The sequence below is a fragment of the Salminus brasiliensis genome, chromosome 12 (assembly GCF_030463535.1).
Source record: "Salminus brasiliensis chromosome 12, fSalBra1.hap2, whole genome shotgun sequence".
Classification (NCBI taxonomy): domain Eukaryota; kingdom Metazoa; phylum Chordata; class Actinopteri; order Characiformes; family Bryconidae; genus Salminus; species Salminus brasiliensis.
In genome coordinates this window covers 24,305,265-24,321,777 of record NC_132889.1, presented here as the reverse complement: position 1 = coordinate 24,321,777, position 16,513 = coordinate 24,305,265, and the positions used below count along the sequence as shown (strand labels likewise).

Genomic DNA, 16,513 nt, shown 5'->3' with positions numbered 1-16,513 from the left:
TATTCTAAGCTGTTGACGGTATTATCACCTCTTCAGCAACAACCATCCTGCAGACAGACCCTGCATGGCCTGCAATAAAGCTGCTCCCTGGAGAGCTGCCTGGGATAACTGAAAAAAAATCAATGTAATTATAAAAAAGATAAGCATTCACAATGACAAGCCATGAAATAAGCATTCCTGTGAGTAGTTCTGCTAGACAAAAAGACTACAGTGCAGTTATGCAAGACTCAAGTGAGGTACCAAGAGGGGTTAAAAATGAAAAGCTCGATGAGAAGCATGAATCTAGGTATCTGGAGCATGCTGCTCTACTTCCTAGCTTACATCCTCTGAAGGTAGGAAAGAGAGTCAAGAGGAGCTTCGTAAGGTGATCCATTTCTGCAAAGTTTCTAAACAAACTACCTAAATTATGCCACTGTTATTGCTATCCCACTTCACGGGGCGTAGACACATGCAGTTAAAAACTTGATGAGCAATAATGTTTTATTAATGAGACAAAACATGCCTAATTCCACTCCTATTGCCACAGGCTAACACTCACACCACACCAAATGTGAAACACTGACAAAGCCTGCAGCAGTGAGACACCTCCAAACCCCTTGACAGTTACCATCATCAGCAGCTATCAGACCTTTAGAGCTGCTTCTAGCTTGGAGAAACTGGGGCTCCAACTGTGGAGCATTTAAAGAGGAAGCGTTTCTCAACGTTATTCCAACGTGCACGTTATTTACATATGAATACGATATGACGTCACAACATTCTGTCAATCCCATTTGACAGTAGAGAACCTGAGTCGAGAAGAAAGGAAGCCTGAACTCAACATTTGAATTACACTATTAGATCTAAACAGTTGATCATCAAACCAGATGAGTGCTGTGGACTGATGAAGAACCCTTTAATCACAAAAGTACATTTAGACAAACAATTCATGAAAAGAACACTTTGCCAACTGTGAAGCATGGGCTTTGAGGTTGTGTTGCAGCCAGTGGCATTGGCAATTTTGCCCAAGTGGAGGGACAAATGAATTCCACAAACAAAATCGTACTACGAATTCTACTAGCAAATCCATTCTGTCTTACAGTTTACTAACATTTGACAAAAAATATGTTTAGATTTGAATGGCAGTAATGTGCAGCTCTTCAGTGATACAATTATCAAAAACATTATATCCCCCCAAAGTAGCCGCTGCCTTTTCCAGTGGTGCAGCTTTAGGTGTCGAAAGGTTTGTGCTAGTGGTCTGGGTGTATGTACATTTTGAAGGCACAAATATGATGGGTCAAGACTGTTGGGGAACATTTTGGGGTTTTGAAATTGTTCCATTTTACAGCTCTGCTTTGGTTATGCCAAATTTCCTTTTAAAGGAGGACACTACAGTGTTTGAGGTTCACAGGATGCTATTTTAATTGCCATTATTCTGTCCTGGTACCAAAGTGGTGCAAAGAACCTCCCCTGGGTGTCCAAATGGCATAGTCACTTGCTGTTTACTCAAACGCAGACTGAGGCCTCTCCTATTCCAAGAGTTTTCTGTGTAGTGTATGTTGAATATTATGGTTTCCATACTGACTTTTGTATTTAGTAGTATCTAAGCTTAGATGTATCTTTTGGACTCTATACCTGATTCAAACGAGCTAAGGATATCTTCTGAGTGAACAGTGAAGCACTTCTGTAAGTAGAGTGTCTGTTAAATGCCTTAAATCTAAATGTAAATAATTAAACTATAGGCGAGTTATAGATTCCATTCTATGGCACTATCAAACTAGAACCATGAGAGAGTAATGTATCTAAAAATGCATCGTAAAATAATCACTAAATACTAAAACAAGGTTCTTCAATATTAGTCCTGATGGGCTGGTGTACTGAACAGCTGATGCATAATGTTAATTCTCTATCAGCAAACTAAAAATGTCATGTCTCCTTTCAGGAGAACTGTACAGAGTTGTCCAATAAAAAATGCTCTTGCTCATTAAAGCAACATTATGTAGCATTTTTAATCTAAAATAACAGCTTTAATTTCATTGTGATGTTCCACTGACCTGTAATAGGGAGAGTAGCATTCATGTACATTTGGAAAAGTGGGCAGGAAAATATTTGTCCACATGCTTCTTTCTGTGATGGTGCTGTATCTCTCAAATGTCCAGAAATGCATGTGTTCAAAGTGAAAATTCTACTTCCCAACTGTAGGGGGAGCCCAGCAGCAATAAATACCAATTTTTGCATACTGCTGCTTTAGCACTGGACTCTATGACTCTGTAATGTGGCGTATTACCGCACAATGAATTTGCCACCCCTGCTCTAGATTATCTTAAAAAATTTCTAATGGTTTAATCCCGAGTGTAAACGTCGTCACAGTAGTGCCCAGTCAGTAAAGGACCATGTTCAGCAACAGCCAGCTTCAGCCACGCCTTAGAAGATAACTGTATGGGCTAGCCTACAGGGCAAGATGGTAAGCAAAACAAGGATGAAGGACACACCAAGTATGCAAACAGATGGCACCTGGGGGCAATGGGATAGATTATATAATGCAGTCATAGCTATATAAAGTCATACCTCACACATGAAAGATTAGCAGGAGTGTATTTTGTGAGTCAGCCTATCATCTGTTTAGCACCATTTTTCCGAGAGTTAAGATTCTAGAGTTAAGGTTAAGTGAATATACCTGGCATAAATCTGGCTAGTGTAGTGTGTCTGCAGAAGAGAGTCTTGCGTTCGGTGGTCATTTGACAAGACTCATGCTAGAGATGGATGAAATGTCTTCTTTCCAGTTGAAAGAAGGGCCTCCGAGATTGGTAAGATGGAGGCCGCAGAGCTGAACGCAGTTATCATTTCCAAATGGATCCAGAACAGATCCAGTGATGAACTGGGAAAAGAAAGCAGCGTACTTAAATATGCATGCATACTTAAATCAAATGCAAACAATGACAGCTGCAACTGGAGACTCCATCTCACGGAGCACTTTGGTTTAACACAAAAGCCTGAGAGATAAAAAGGAAACGTTTGCTCATTATTGGTAATTATTTCATGCTGTAACTAAAAGCCACCATTAGAACTGCTTGTTCTGCAGTGAGCGTGCAGGACTGGCGGAGTGCATGCTTTGTGATAAGCACAGCGTTCACAAAAGCACAAGCAGTCTCTAATGAAGGCTTGATGTAGTGAGTAGTTCTGCTAGTTACTGTCTGGCCATAGATGCTTCATATCGCACAAATTGGTTTATTTCTTGGTCCTCCTACTTGCTTTAGAGTTCCTCTTTTCAGTGTACACTGATGCCGCATTTTTTTTTATAACAACAAAAAAATGCTGCAAAATGTCTTCAAAACTGTCTCATTAATTAGTGACCTAATGTCCTAAGCTAGGGAATTTTAAATAGATTTTTTATACCATCACTTCTCAGACAGAACAAACCTTGATCTCAAAGAAGAGAGATAAAAAGGGCTGAGGAAATAGTACAGAATAGCCAAATAGGCCCTACTTATCTAAGGCAGCGCCTGTAGACTAAGGTATCTTTCTCATCCCAAAAACTAGATATCTGGTTGGCTTCAGAAAATCTGGTCTTCATTACTAGCTTTGAAATGAAGCAACCATTTGACTGACTGATCAAGCTCATTTTTTTGTGATTTATAGAGGCAGGTGTTGGTTAAAACAGGCAAAAGTGCTGGCAGTGGCTAGCAAGAAATTCTGTGCGGCCTTCAAATACAAATAACTACAAATAACTTGATGCCTTAATGTTGTGATCTTCAAAACTACTGCTTCAAAAGCTGCAGCTGTCAGCAGAGTAGGCAACTGTTTGATGCTGATGGCTAACATGTAGCTTGATCAACACTTCAGACTGTTATCAGTAGAATTGGGTAATAAGATGCAACATAACTAATGCTAGTCAGATTTATTGTTTTTATCATAAACTACATGGCAAGAAACCACAAGTTGTTCTTCTGAGCATATCATGAATATTATCAGTACTTCTGGAAGACTGACCAACTGCCCTACTGGTTCTTTTCTGTACATTCCAACATTCCCTATGTGGACAAACATATTGGGACACCTACAAAAGCTCATTTACAGGGGCTTTTATGACATCCTATTCTAAATCTATATAATTTATAATTTGGCAATAATTTGGCATTAGTCTCCCAAAACATCCCTGAGGTTTTGTGGTTCCTAAACACTTCCACTTTTCAATAATACCACACACAGTTGATCATGGAATATCTAGGAAGAAAGAAATTTCACAAACTGACTTGTTACAATGGTGGCACCCTATTACAATGCCATGCAAGAATTCAGTGAGCAATTTAGAATGACCCATTCTTTCACAAAGGTTTGTAAAGGCAGACTGGCTAGTTGAAATTCATTAAAATTCAATGATTAAGAAATGTGTCTCAATACTTTTGTCCATATAGTGTATGTCTGTATTGTGAAAATATTGCCAAGTATTGTGATATTATATATCTGCTGTATTGCTTAACTCTTCCCAGCACTGCACTTGTATTTGTGCATTTGCAAGCAAGCAGCATGCATCCAAATGAGTCAGCCTATCATCTATTTACCACTATTTTTCCGAGAGTTAAGGTTCTTGAGTTCAGGTTAAGTGAATATACCTGGCATAAATCTGACTGTGTTACTTAGTATGTCTGCAAAATAGAGTTATGCATTTGGTGGCCATTTGAAAAGACCCTAGATGCTAGTGATGGCCTCTGAGATTGGTAGGACAGGGGCCGCAGTTATAATTTCCAAACAGATCCAGTGATGAACTGGGAAAAAAAGCGGCGTACTTAAATATGCACGCATACTTAAATCAAATGCAAACGATGACAGCTGCAACTGGAGACTCCATCCCATGGAGATGGAGCTATAGAAAGCCTTCATATAAATCTTGCTACCTGGACCCCTTGCAAGTCACTGCTACATCCTTGCATTTACCCATTTGGTGTGTCTTTTTCTGCTGTTCAAACTTCAAATCAATCACTGTGTGGCTAACAATGTGAAGTCCATTCACAGTAAGTGCACCCAACAATAAAGGAAGTACTGTACTCCTTTAATAATACAGATTTGAACTGGAAAACTATAAAGAACAATAAATGCTAAAACAATCCACACACTGAAACATTTTACAATACAATGTTCACAAATAGCTACTCTGTGAAGCATTTGGGATTATGTATTTGAATAAACAACATTATGATGCGATTTAACCTTAAGGCCATAGCTTCAAAATTATGCTGATGCTCTACAGACAGGAGGACAGCTTCTCTGTTAGTGTAAAAGTATGTAATATTACTCTACACCACCAGTCCACATGCTTTTTCACTTTTGATGCCGGTTCTATATCTCTATAAAAACCCACTTGACTTGACTCTCAGCTGAGCAGTCAAATACACGTGTCCTATGAAGGCTGCTCAAAGCTCTTTTGCATTTACTGTGGGCAAGTAAAAGTGAAATACACTCCACACCTGTGTGGGGAGCCCAAGAGCAAAAAAATAAATAAAAAAAATCTCACATAATGCTGCTATAAAGATGGCAAAGTTCTAAATGTATTTATTGGCAGCGAGACATTCAGTTTTATTCAGTTACATTCAACAAGGTTAACAATGTCAATAATCTCCAAACTCTAATGGACATCTGATACAGTATTCTTAATAAATCTCAATAAATCTATGGTCACAGTGCTAGTAAAATAAAAAACCCTTTCTTCCCTACAGAATAATTGCATATATGCTCAGTATGTCCACTCCAGCCCATCCAATTGGTTTTTAAAAGCTTTGCATGGGGTCCTAAATATGTACAGCTTCACGCTGTGTAATTCTAAGCTATGTTTAGCTGCAGGTACAGCCTTTAGGTAGGCCTGCAGGTACAGCCTTTTAATGTCCCTTCCCATGTAGATTCCAGTTCTGAAATATACATTTTTATTGCTTTAAAATTATCATCTAAAAGTACTACTTGACACATTCAAGTCTCTTTGAGCAAACTGTACTACCCTACAGGAAGCAATGTAGGACAGAGATGGTTGTTGAAGAGTATGAGGTAATCACCCTCGCTAAACATTGAAGGCTCTGATGTGGAGATAGTTAAGAGCACCAAGATCCTTGGCTTTCACATTGCGTAAAACCTCACTTAGTCCATCAACACCAAGACCAACAGACAAGAAAGCTCAGCAGTGTCTATATCTCCTAGAGACTGAGGGCCACCTTTCCACCTTTCATCATTTTCGCCATCTTCTACAGAGAGACTGTAGAGATCACCCTGGGCAGCTGCATCAATGTCTTGTAGGAAACTGTGACAGCGTAGACCACAAACACCTACAGCAGATAGTTAGGACAGCTGAGAAGATCATTGTGGGATCACTGAGAAGATCATTACCCTCCACCAACGAACTTTACACCCGATCAGATAAGGGCAAAACCCGTGTGAACACCGGTAAGGCCTTTGGGCAGTGGAGAGACCTCTGAACGTTGAAAGGCACTGAAAGGATAAGGATGCTGACTTATTTTAGCTGTTTTATAGAAATAGGGCAATACTGTTTGTCCCGTTTGCAAATGTTTGTAGTTTTATTTTGCAGCAGAAACTGTAGCTACAGTTTGCTAATGCTAACCAAGCTAAAGCTAAATACTTGTCATGATGTCTTTCTCTAAAATGAAATCATGGAATTTGATCGTACAACATTTGTGAATGGTTTTATGGCCATGAAGATCTAAAAAAATGATGTTTGCTAGCACAGTGTGGAGATGATGTGCTTTCACCGAAGTAGCGATGCTGGACGAGGCTGCTAGCTGGTATGCTTTCACTGAGGCAGCTAGCTAGTTACCTTCCCTGCTAGCTTAGCTGTTATAAACCTATGGGCCTCTCATAAGTCACTGTCATTTTGTAGAAAAAATATAAAGAAATAACTCTACACTAGTTTTTATTTCACTGATGAGTTATTATGTTAGTTATTGGGGGTATTGTCCTACGTATTTATATTAATCCAGCTTTATGTTTCTGCGTACTGTGTGTGTGTGTGTATATATAAATATATATATATATATATATATATACACAGAATATGGTTGAAACAACAATAAAATCTCTTGAACTAACTAATTGTGCAAGCAGGATTTTTCAACCGTGAGTATCAAACATATGATTTTCCAGGCAATAATACGGAAAACTTACATACCCTGGCCTGTAGATGGCACCAACGTCCTATTCACTATTATCTCCCCAATCCTACTGTCTGTTGTTCAGAGGTGCTACAAGGTTAATTTAGTGAAAGTTCTAATGGAAACTGACCACTTTATAGCGTTTGAATTTGTTTTCCGCATACACACCCTACAACTGTTGAACCACAAGGACACACCATCCTCGACTGAGCCATCTTGATTTAATTAAATGAAAAAAATGGGGAGAAAAGTCAGAAGTAAGTGATAAAGAATAAAGACAGAAAAAACAGAACGTATGTAAGCCATTTTCTGTACATGTGGCAGCATTAGGCAGAAAGTGGACTGTGGGTAACCACTCCGTACGTAGGTTCGCAGCACCTGACAGACACTTCAAATCTGTCGAGGGATAGCATCATGTGCACATCTACATAAGAAAATGAGGTAGCAAAACATGAAATCTAGACAGTTTTGTGTTTTCTATGGCTACATAATATACACAGCACGATGACATGTTGGCTGAGCAGGATTTCTGTCTGAGAGACTGTGTGTTTGTTAATTAATTAAACGTGGGTACATGTGGCTACTTATAGTATATATATATATATATATATGTGTGTGTGTGTGTGTGTGTGTGTGTGTAGGAAAAACACTACGAAATCAGGGTTAAAGAGCACCGCTCTAATAAATGGAAGAAAACACATCACATCAACAACTTAATAAGACACATTTCCAGGCTCAATTTTGTAAATTATGATTAAAGAAATACGAAGCCTTAAGTTTTTGTTTTCAGATAAACCTTACAAAAAAGGAAATATGACTTATAGTGTAAATGTAAGTTAAATTTTATTTGCAGTAGGGGTGGGCAATATGACAATATGTTTACAAAATAGTAATACATTTTATTGAAACCGTGATACAAGCGAGCAATAATGGATATCATCAGTGCTTGGAGAACACTAACCAATCACACATTTTATTACAGAGAGTGCAGCAAATCACTGTACTCAGTTTGGGAGAGTATCTGAATAGTAGTTTTTAAGAATCTGCCACCACTGATGCATTTTGTCTGCATGTCAAAATATCACAATGATATAAATATCATGTCTCGTGAAATTAATAAATATCATTATACCATAATAAAATATTTTAACTATATTGCCCACATCGTTATTGCTGTCTGATGCCTGGTTAGTTGTACCTCTAACGTTAAGCTTGTCAGTGTGTTATGCTGAACTACAAGTAATTCATTAATATTTCAAATATTTAATGTCCAATTCAGCATGTTCTTCCATGGGCCCAATTCCAAAACCGGGTATTAGAATGGTACCTCATAATATTAATGATAATAATGACAAATCACATGGCTTTACTCACTCTACAGTAAAGACTGGGCATCTCAGGGAGGCGAGCTTCTATTGCTTCTAAGACAGAAAGCAACCAAAGCAATATCAAAATGCATAACTCACTGCTGCACAGTTCTGCAAATCAGTGTGATCAAGTATCAAGTGTCCTCAGCAACACATCAGCAGCAATCCTGACCCAAATATGTAAAACATAGCACAGCGTAACAGACGTAACAGCAAAGCGCCACTTTGCCCACTTTACACAGTACACACCTTGCAGAAGCACTGCACTCAGTACAGTACAGAACACTCACCTACAGCAATTCATCACTCCAGTATCTCCAGTAATCCCAGACCCCGAAACTTCACAGCTTAGTGCAGGAAACACAGTACACACCCCCTCCGAGTTGCTCCACACAGTACAGTAAAGGGGTAAGCTGAGGCAGTGAGCGAACGGGCTGGGGAAACTGTACGTACAATCGCTGCCAGTAGCAACATTTGGAAGCGCATGAAAATTAAATAAATAAAAACTGCCAACAAGAGCTTAGAGCTGGATAAAGAGTGGGGAGGGGAATGTGTGATTTCTTATGATGTGATAATAAACTATGAGTACGGTGGAGGGGGTGGTCAGGGAGGAAAAAGGGAAGGAGAGGGCGAGAGAGATACTGAGAGAGAGAGAGAATATCGGCATTACATCGTGCAGGAGCAGCATTCTCATGTGAAGGATTTTAAACATGCAGGCCAGCACAAGATATGCGTTTTTGTGATGCTCTCAGTAGACGTACTTGCTTGACAAAGGTGAGCTTCGTTCCCGAGCTTGAAAACAGATTTTACATTTGACCCAGCGTACCAAACTTGCACAGTAAGTGGTTGAAGTGGTTGAAGGTTAATACCAAGGACAAATTTTGTTCTGGACAATACCAAAGACAAATGTCTTCCTGGACAATACCAAAGACAAATGTCGTCCTGGACAATGCCAAAGACAAATGTCTTCCTGGATAATACTAAAAACAAATGTCGTCCTAGACGATATCAAAAAACATTTTAGTCCAAGATAATGTCAAAAACAAATGTCTTCCTGGACGCTACCAAAGACTAATGTCGTACTGGGTGATACCAAAGTCTAATATTGCCCTGGACAATACCAAAGAAAAATTCTGTCTTGGACATTTCCAAAGACAAATGATTTCCTAGACAAAGCCAAAGACAAATGTTTGTCTTACATGATTGCAAAGACCAACTTCATCCTGGAGAATACCAAAGACTATCAAAGTTAACCTTGATGATAACAAAGAGAAATGTCATCCTGGATAATGCAAAAGACAAATGTTTGTTCTGAATGATACCAAAAACACGTCACCCGGACAATACCAAAGACAATTGTTTTCTTCTTCTCCTGTAAATATACTCTGATGATACACAGACACATGTTGCTGTCACAGTGTTATGTCAGTGACATTCACACATCCTTTAACAAGCATTACATTCATTCATTTCATTGACAAGATTTTCACACTTGTCCCTAATACTTTTGCATGCACTGAAAAATTGATTTTGGGCTTGTTTAAAGAAGGCTTATTATTGCTGGTTTGCTTTCACAGACAAGAATTTCATCCACAACTCCATATTTCACTTTTCTGCCCACAGCCATAGCTTCACCCATTTCCTCCTTTAAAGTTTTTCCCTTAGACAGAAACACTCAACCGGGTTAAAACAATTCACTTTAAGGCTGATGAAAGATTGAGCAATTAACATGAAGGGGAAGAGACATATCCTATGGATTAGTGCAGAAAGCACAAATGTGAGGGTGGGAAATGATGCCTGTGCAAAAGGGCTTTGTTGTGGGCTGAATTCGGTGCTGAGGACAAAGAAATGTGATACTCCCAAGGGCTTTCCAATGTTCGTTGGCATCTGAAAGCAAACGAAATATGCAACATACATTTCCGTGCACTTTAAAGAGACGCTTCTCCTCCTGTACTTCTGTAAGTGCCTTTCTGACAGGTCGCGTATAGAAGTGATCAAAGTTATTGGGTTTATTTTTTCCCCATAGGGATACTGTTACTCCGCTACAACCAGAGAAAACAATGAAAATGCAGAGAGAGGCTTTTGTCCCTGCAAATTGATTTCTTCCCAATTAGCAAGCACAGTGGCTGCCCTTGTTGTCAGATAGAGCCACTCAAGCCTATAATAATACAGTTAGCGAAGGCCCACTTTCACTTGCTGAGCATGACTATTCCATTAATTTGATGAAAACAGCCTCTGTGTAATTGCGGAGAGAGTGAAGTGTCATTATCCTGTAGGGCCGCAGAAAACAGACTGTCTAGGATTGAATAAATGGGAACAACGTGATTGCTTGGTAACAATATCGTGGTCTTAGAGTGTGCTAGGTACACTGTAGAATGCTTTCTACTATCGCGAACCGATACACAACAGAAAATAGATAGAAATAAAGCAGCTTCACTGGAGCGTGCAGGCATTCGGCTACATTTATGCGATTGTACCTCCAACAGTGAATACCAGATCAGACAAGACGGTAGACGTCGCTGCCAACAAAACAAACCTCTTTGTCTTCCCTGAACAAAACTCCAAAACAGAATCATCTCCTCAAAGAGCTGCCGATCCAAATAGCAGGAGTCCTAGCAGCACAGCGAGAGATGCAAGGGTATCAAGCTTCCATCTCATCAAATCTTTCTGCAGCTGCTGCCATCGGACTTGGCACGGCACCTAATGCTCTAAAATATTTATAGACTGGCCTGATTATGACAAGGCTGTTGATGGCTTCTGTCGCCATATATGAGCTAAGTGTTTTGTTCACTATCAAAAAATGCCATTTTTGTCTTCTTTGGGCATTCATATGCTTGTGCTGGTTAAGATTACAGATCCAGTATTATGAGGTAATTGGAGAGGGTTTGTCAGTTTTTTTTGGCAGATGTGGGTTTGAGCAAAAGTTAAAAAGAAAGTAAGAAACTTTCCACAGTTTTCATACATGTATTGTTAGAGAAACACACCTTACTATCAGCCTAAACACTTAATTAGGCATAGATACCAACCAGTGTTTACACTGACCTCCTCTTCTTTTAATCTGAGCTTATTATGTGGTGCTGAAAAAGCCATGAGTCCTTCTGACTGGTACCTGATGCTGTCAATCAGCTGCTGATGCTCCTCAGTGAGAAGTACCTCAGGCAGGGTGGAGGCCAACCCCTCCACGTCCCTCTCTGAAGCGTACTGCTTCAGCAGGTCAAACAGCCTCTCCTTTACCACTGGCTCCTCTCCTAAAATCTCCTCAACCTAAGAAGACAAAGAGGAGAACATGCAATGGAATCTGCAAAGACAATCAACACGCTTTATTCTCTTCACAAATACAGCCTTCAAGAGGTTCTCTAACATATATTTAAAATATTTGTTAGATAACCTCTTGAAGGCTGTATTAATTTATCATAATACCATAGTGTGTGGTCAGTGTGGAACAGCTGCACTGTATGTTAGCCATACCTCATAACTACATAACTTAAACATAAGTTTTGCTAGGATGGACCATGCCCATGGAGCTGGAAGAGGGAGGCGAACCTCGGGGCAGCTTTGAGATAGGCGCATGAAACCAAGCCCCCCCCATAGCTGAGGTGAGCAACGGAAAGGAGGGGGTGGTGGTGGGATCTAAGTTGTTTATCCAGGAGGTGGGAAGAGATTGAAGGGTTTATTTAGGACTGAGAAGGAGGAGCTGGGACATGACCCATCTCCCAACATTTAGTATACCTGACCACATCATCTGTCAAACATGGTGGAGGCACTGTTACGGCATGGGCTGATATGGTTGCCAGTAGAACTGGATCACTGATGTTTATTGATGTTGTGGCTGCTGATAGCAGTAACTGGAAGAATTCTGAAGATTCAGTCAAATGTTGCAAAACTGATAGGACAGCGCTGCATGGTTCAGATATATTTAGATAGATAAGACTCAAAACATATAGCAAAAGCATATCCCAAAATTGATTTATGAATGTAAAAAGGGGGAATGCAATTATTATTATTATGACTGAATTATAATTGCATTCCACTGATTTTTTGTCCTGCATAATTCATAAGAACATCACATTTCCTTTCGTTAAGATGCTTCCGGATTGCTTTTGCTACATGTTTGAGTCTCATCTATCTGAATATCTGAACTATGAAGAGCTGTCCTGTCAGTTCTTCCTGTGGCCTTGACATAATAATAATAATAATAATAATAATAATAATAATTATTATTATTATTATTATTATTATTATTGTTATTATTATTAAGCTGTGAACTTTTTTTTTACTGAAGACAGCATTTAAGGTTCCTTTAAAATCATACCAAATTGTTGTTTTGTTAAACTCCTAAAATTAAAGTTGAAAGTCCAAAAAGTCTAAAATTGTGTCACTGTCCAAATATTTATGGACCTGACCGTACACTGATTTTACGAAAACTGAAAACTATTTCAAACAATGTATCAGGCATCAGCCATTACATTCATAAACTTTGTATAATCACGTTCTCTGAAGTAGCTTTCAGAGACAGTGAACTTTTCAGATGCCTGGTTCCTAGCTCTGTCAAGAGCCAAGAACAGATGTCTCCAGTTGCAGAAACAGTAAAGTGTTGTAGTCAGGGTTTCAGCTTTCTGAGTGAGGGACCATCTTTACCCATCCTATTCATTATGTACGATTACTATATACGACTGATATTGCATTAAAGACATATGATGCTGTACTATTATCTGAGTTGCCTTGTAATTAAAAAAATAATAACCAATGGCAATAGCTCCCTCAACATATGGCTGACCTTCTTGTTGAACTCCAGGGCCTTGTGTTTGCGATCCTGCCGGACCATGTCCCCACTGTGGTAAGTCTCCTTCATGCTGCTGCTGATGCGCTTCTGCCAGCGGTTCATTCTTAGCACTCCCAGGCGCAGTGTTCGCCCCTGTGATGCTTTGATCATGGCTGCCGCCGTCTCATGCTGCTTCACCGGAATCCCATTCACCTCCATCACGTAGTCCCCCGCCCGTAGACCACTGCGGCCCGCAGGTGAGTTGACCATACAGTCCTCCACCAGCAGGGGGGAGTCTCCAACAATGGTGAAGCCAAAACGACCATCAGGCCCTGGGGAAATGTCCAGCTGTGGGGGTCAAATGAAAGTGCAAATGCAACATTGTCCAAGGATAGAAGACCATTTCAGAAGCTGTTGTATCTGTTCAACTTAAGAAAGCAGAGAGTTTAATCTAAAAGATAGTATCAAGAAGAATGCACTTTCTGTAACTGAATTGCATAAAATGGCATAATGACATGAGTTTATTTAAGAGTTTATTTGCCCTGGCAGTTTTTCCTGTTAATTAGACTGCCTGGGCAGCATATTGCGCTAGTGCTAACTTGACAGTAGTATCTCATATGTCATTTTAGGTTCTTACACTAGGCCAGGGCTGTCTGTCACCGCTGTCAGAGGCCTCCCATTTATGGCAGGCAGTGTCTTGGAGGTTCTTGGGTTGTTGGCTACACCTCCTAATAACTTACATTTGTACATACCTACAGTTGATTGAACTGATAATCTTGGAACTGTTTAGAAATGGTGTTCCAGATTTATTTAAAACTACGATAATCATTCTAGTTCTACTCTGAGCACCTTGGACTTCCAAACTGAGTGTTGGTCAATCCAATGTGTGCTGTCAAAGAAACTTTTTCGGTTCTTGCACTAGGCCAGGGCTGCCTAAATTGTGGACTGTGGGTCAAAGCTGGGCCGTGGGGTCTTTAATTTGGCCCGTCAGAAAGTTACCACAACCACATCGCACACATCACAATGAGGGAACATATTTTTACACTATATAAATGACTGAATTCTTATTGGATTGTGTCTTTACAGTATTTTATTTACACTCTAGTAATGTTATTAAACTCATAACTATATAGATACTATTTTTAAACTACTGAATATTGTATTGTATATTTTTATATTTTTGCATTTGTCATTCCTGATTTATGTGATTGCATGTGTCTTGGCCATTGCTATTGTCCATATTTGTCATTGCTGGGACAACAGTTGAAACGTACATTTACAGAACTGTTTAATTCATGTGCATTGGCCTTGTAAATGTAGTCTTCTTAACCCCTTAAAAAGCCTATGGCAAAGAATAACCCCACCAATTTCTACAGTTGTAGTTACTGTAGTTACTGAGTAAAACACCTTAGTGTGCAATAGGCCTTGCAATGTTAAGTGGTTAAAGCTATAAGATGTAAACTGAACTGCATTAAGATTTTTTTTATGATTATTAATACTTCTTCATATGTAGAGTGAATAAACATCATTCTGATTCTGGTCCTGATCTTGCCATCACAACACAATACATAATGAATGAAATAAAGACCTGTTCAATGCGGGACACCACTCCAATGCTAGGCGGTACAGTTTTGAGGGTTTGGGCCAGGGCAATAAGAGCTTTGGTGCTGAGGGAAGAAACATTCTGCCCATCAATCTCAAGCACTTGGTCGCCAGGTTGGAGTCCTGCCATATAGGCACTGCTTCCCTCCACCACAGAGAGGATGTAGCTGGGTCCATCTCCTCCCAGCTTGAAGCCAAACTCTTCAGGCCAGCCCTGGTTAGTTGTTGGAAGAGCCAGCTCTGGACATAGCCATGAAGAGAAACATCACTTACAATACAACTGACCTGGATATATGGTATAGTGAATGAAAGGACATTTTAACGGAAACAAACAATCAGTTTAGACACTTAGAGTTATCAGTTTATTAGGTACACTGATAAAAGGTGGTTTTTTTTTTTTAATCAGAAACACCTAATAACTAAAGTGCACTTTGTAATGTGTACAGTTATTGGCTGTAGCTCATCTATTTAAGCACAATTTACTGGTCTCTGTCAACAGAAAAGGAGCTCCCATAGGACCATCACTGACCAACACAGCAGCACCACTGACATGGTAGTGAGCATGGGGCTGGTATGAGTGTGTCATGCACAACATCTAAACGCCACTTCTAGGTTGACAACATTCCACCAGAAATATCTAGCAAAAAAATGGTCAAGTGGTCAGAAACTGACCACTCATTAAGAGGATGACTATCATAAATTGTGCATGGAAAAAGATAGAACTACTGTTCGCGACCCACAAAGTGGCCAGTAAGTGTACACAGCATTTAAAAACACATCTGGTGGACTACAATCAGATGTACATATACAAAGAGTATCTCACTGTTGTCCAATGAAAAACATGTATCTCCATTTTCATTTTAGTTTTCTTCATCATTTTAACCCTGTAGCTGCTCTGTACACTGTGTGAATAATTCTGGATGAATGGGCCAATAATAAAGGCCCCAAGATTACTTTTTACATTGACTTCCATTGAAAGTGAAGCATTTTTTTCCCTCTCCTGTAAGGTCATTTTGGAGATGTTTGGACATGTTTTTTTAATGGACAGTGACAATCTACAGTTGTGGTCAGAAGTTTACATATGCTCATCGTAGACCTATCACGGCAACATTGGCCTTTTAATTATTTCAGTGACAACAATCATCTTTAATACAAAAAAAAAAAAAAAAAAAACATACAAAAGAATTTGCTGCTCAAGTTTCAACTTTTTGGGAGGTGTTCTGAAATCAGCTGAATCAGCACAGTCAGGGTTAAACATCCACACAGCACTCTTCAACATGCTGTACCTCTCTTCTTGTAGAATTCCATTAGATTTGTCAGAGTTCAATTCATTTTGATGGTTTCTGGACACAGTCCACATATTGAAGGCCAAGACTTTGGGAACGCCTTCCAAAAGCTTAATGTTAGCCTGCTTTATCGATCCACTGTCTGATGGTCTGAGGTTACGCTGAACATTTTTCAGATTTTTTCATCATACCATCCACTTTGTGCAATGTACCAATTCCACTAACATCACCATGCTTAACAGATGGTATGATATTCCTGGGGTTAAATGCCTCACCTTTACTCCTCCAAACAACTTTGCCTAATCTGACCATGAAACGTTCCTCTAGAAGACCTTTTTTTATTAATGTGGTGAGTGTTTAAGTTTTTTG

General features: G+C 39.5%; 1 protein-coding gene across 3 annotated transcripts in view; it reads right to left on the bottom strand.

Moving 5' to 3' along the window:
* The window catches only part of grid2ipa (glutamate receptor, ionotropic, delta 2 (Grid2) interacting protein, a), a 51,471-nt gene extending 38,012 nt beyond the window's left edge, over window positions 1-13,459 (bottom strand). For all 3 annotated transcript variants that reach the window (XM_072693667.1, XM_072693669.1, XM_072693668.1), the window contains exons 1-2: window positions 13,272-13,459; window positions 11,604-11,758 (exon numbers count right to left, since the gene is read on the bottom strand). In XM_072693667.1, the coding sequence (XP_072549768.1) occupies window positions 11,604-11,758; window positions 13,272-13,427 (311 nt within the window). In that variant the 5' untranslated portion in view covers window positions 13,428-13,459. The remainder of the gene's footprint in view (window positions 1-11,603; window positions 11,759-13,271) is intronic.
* Window positions 13,460-16,513: the final 3,054 nt, after the last annotated feature.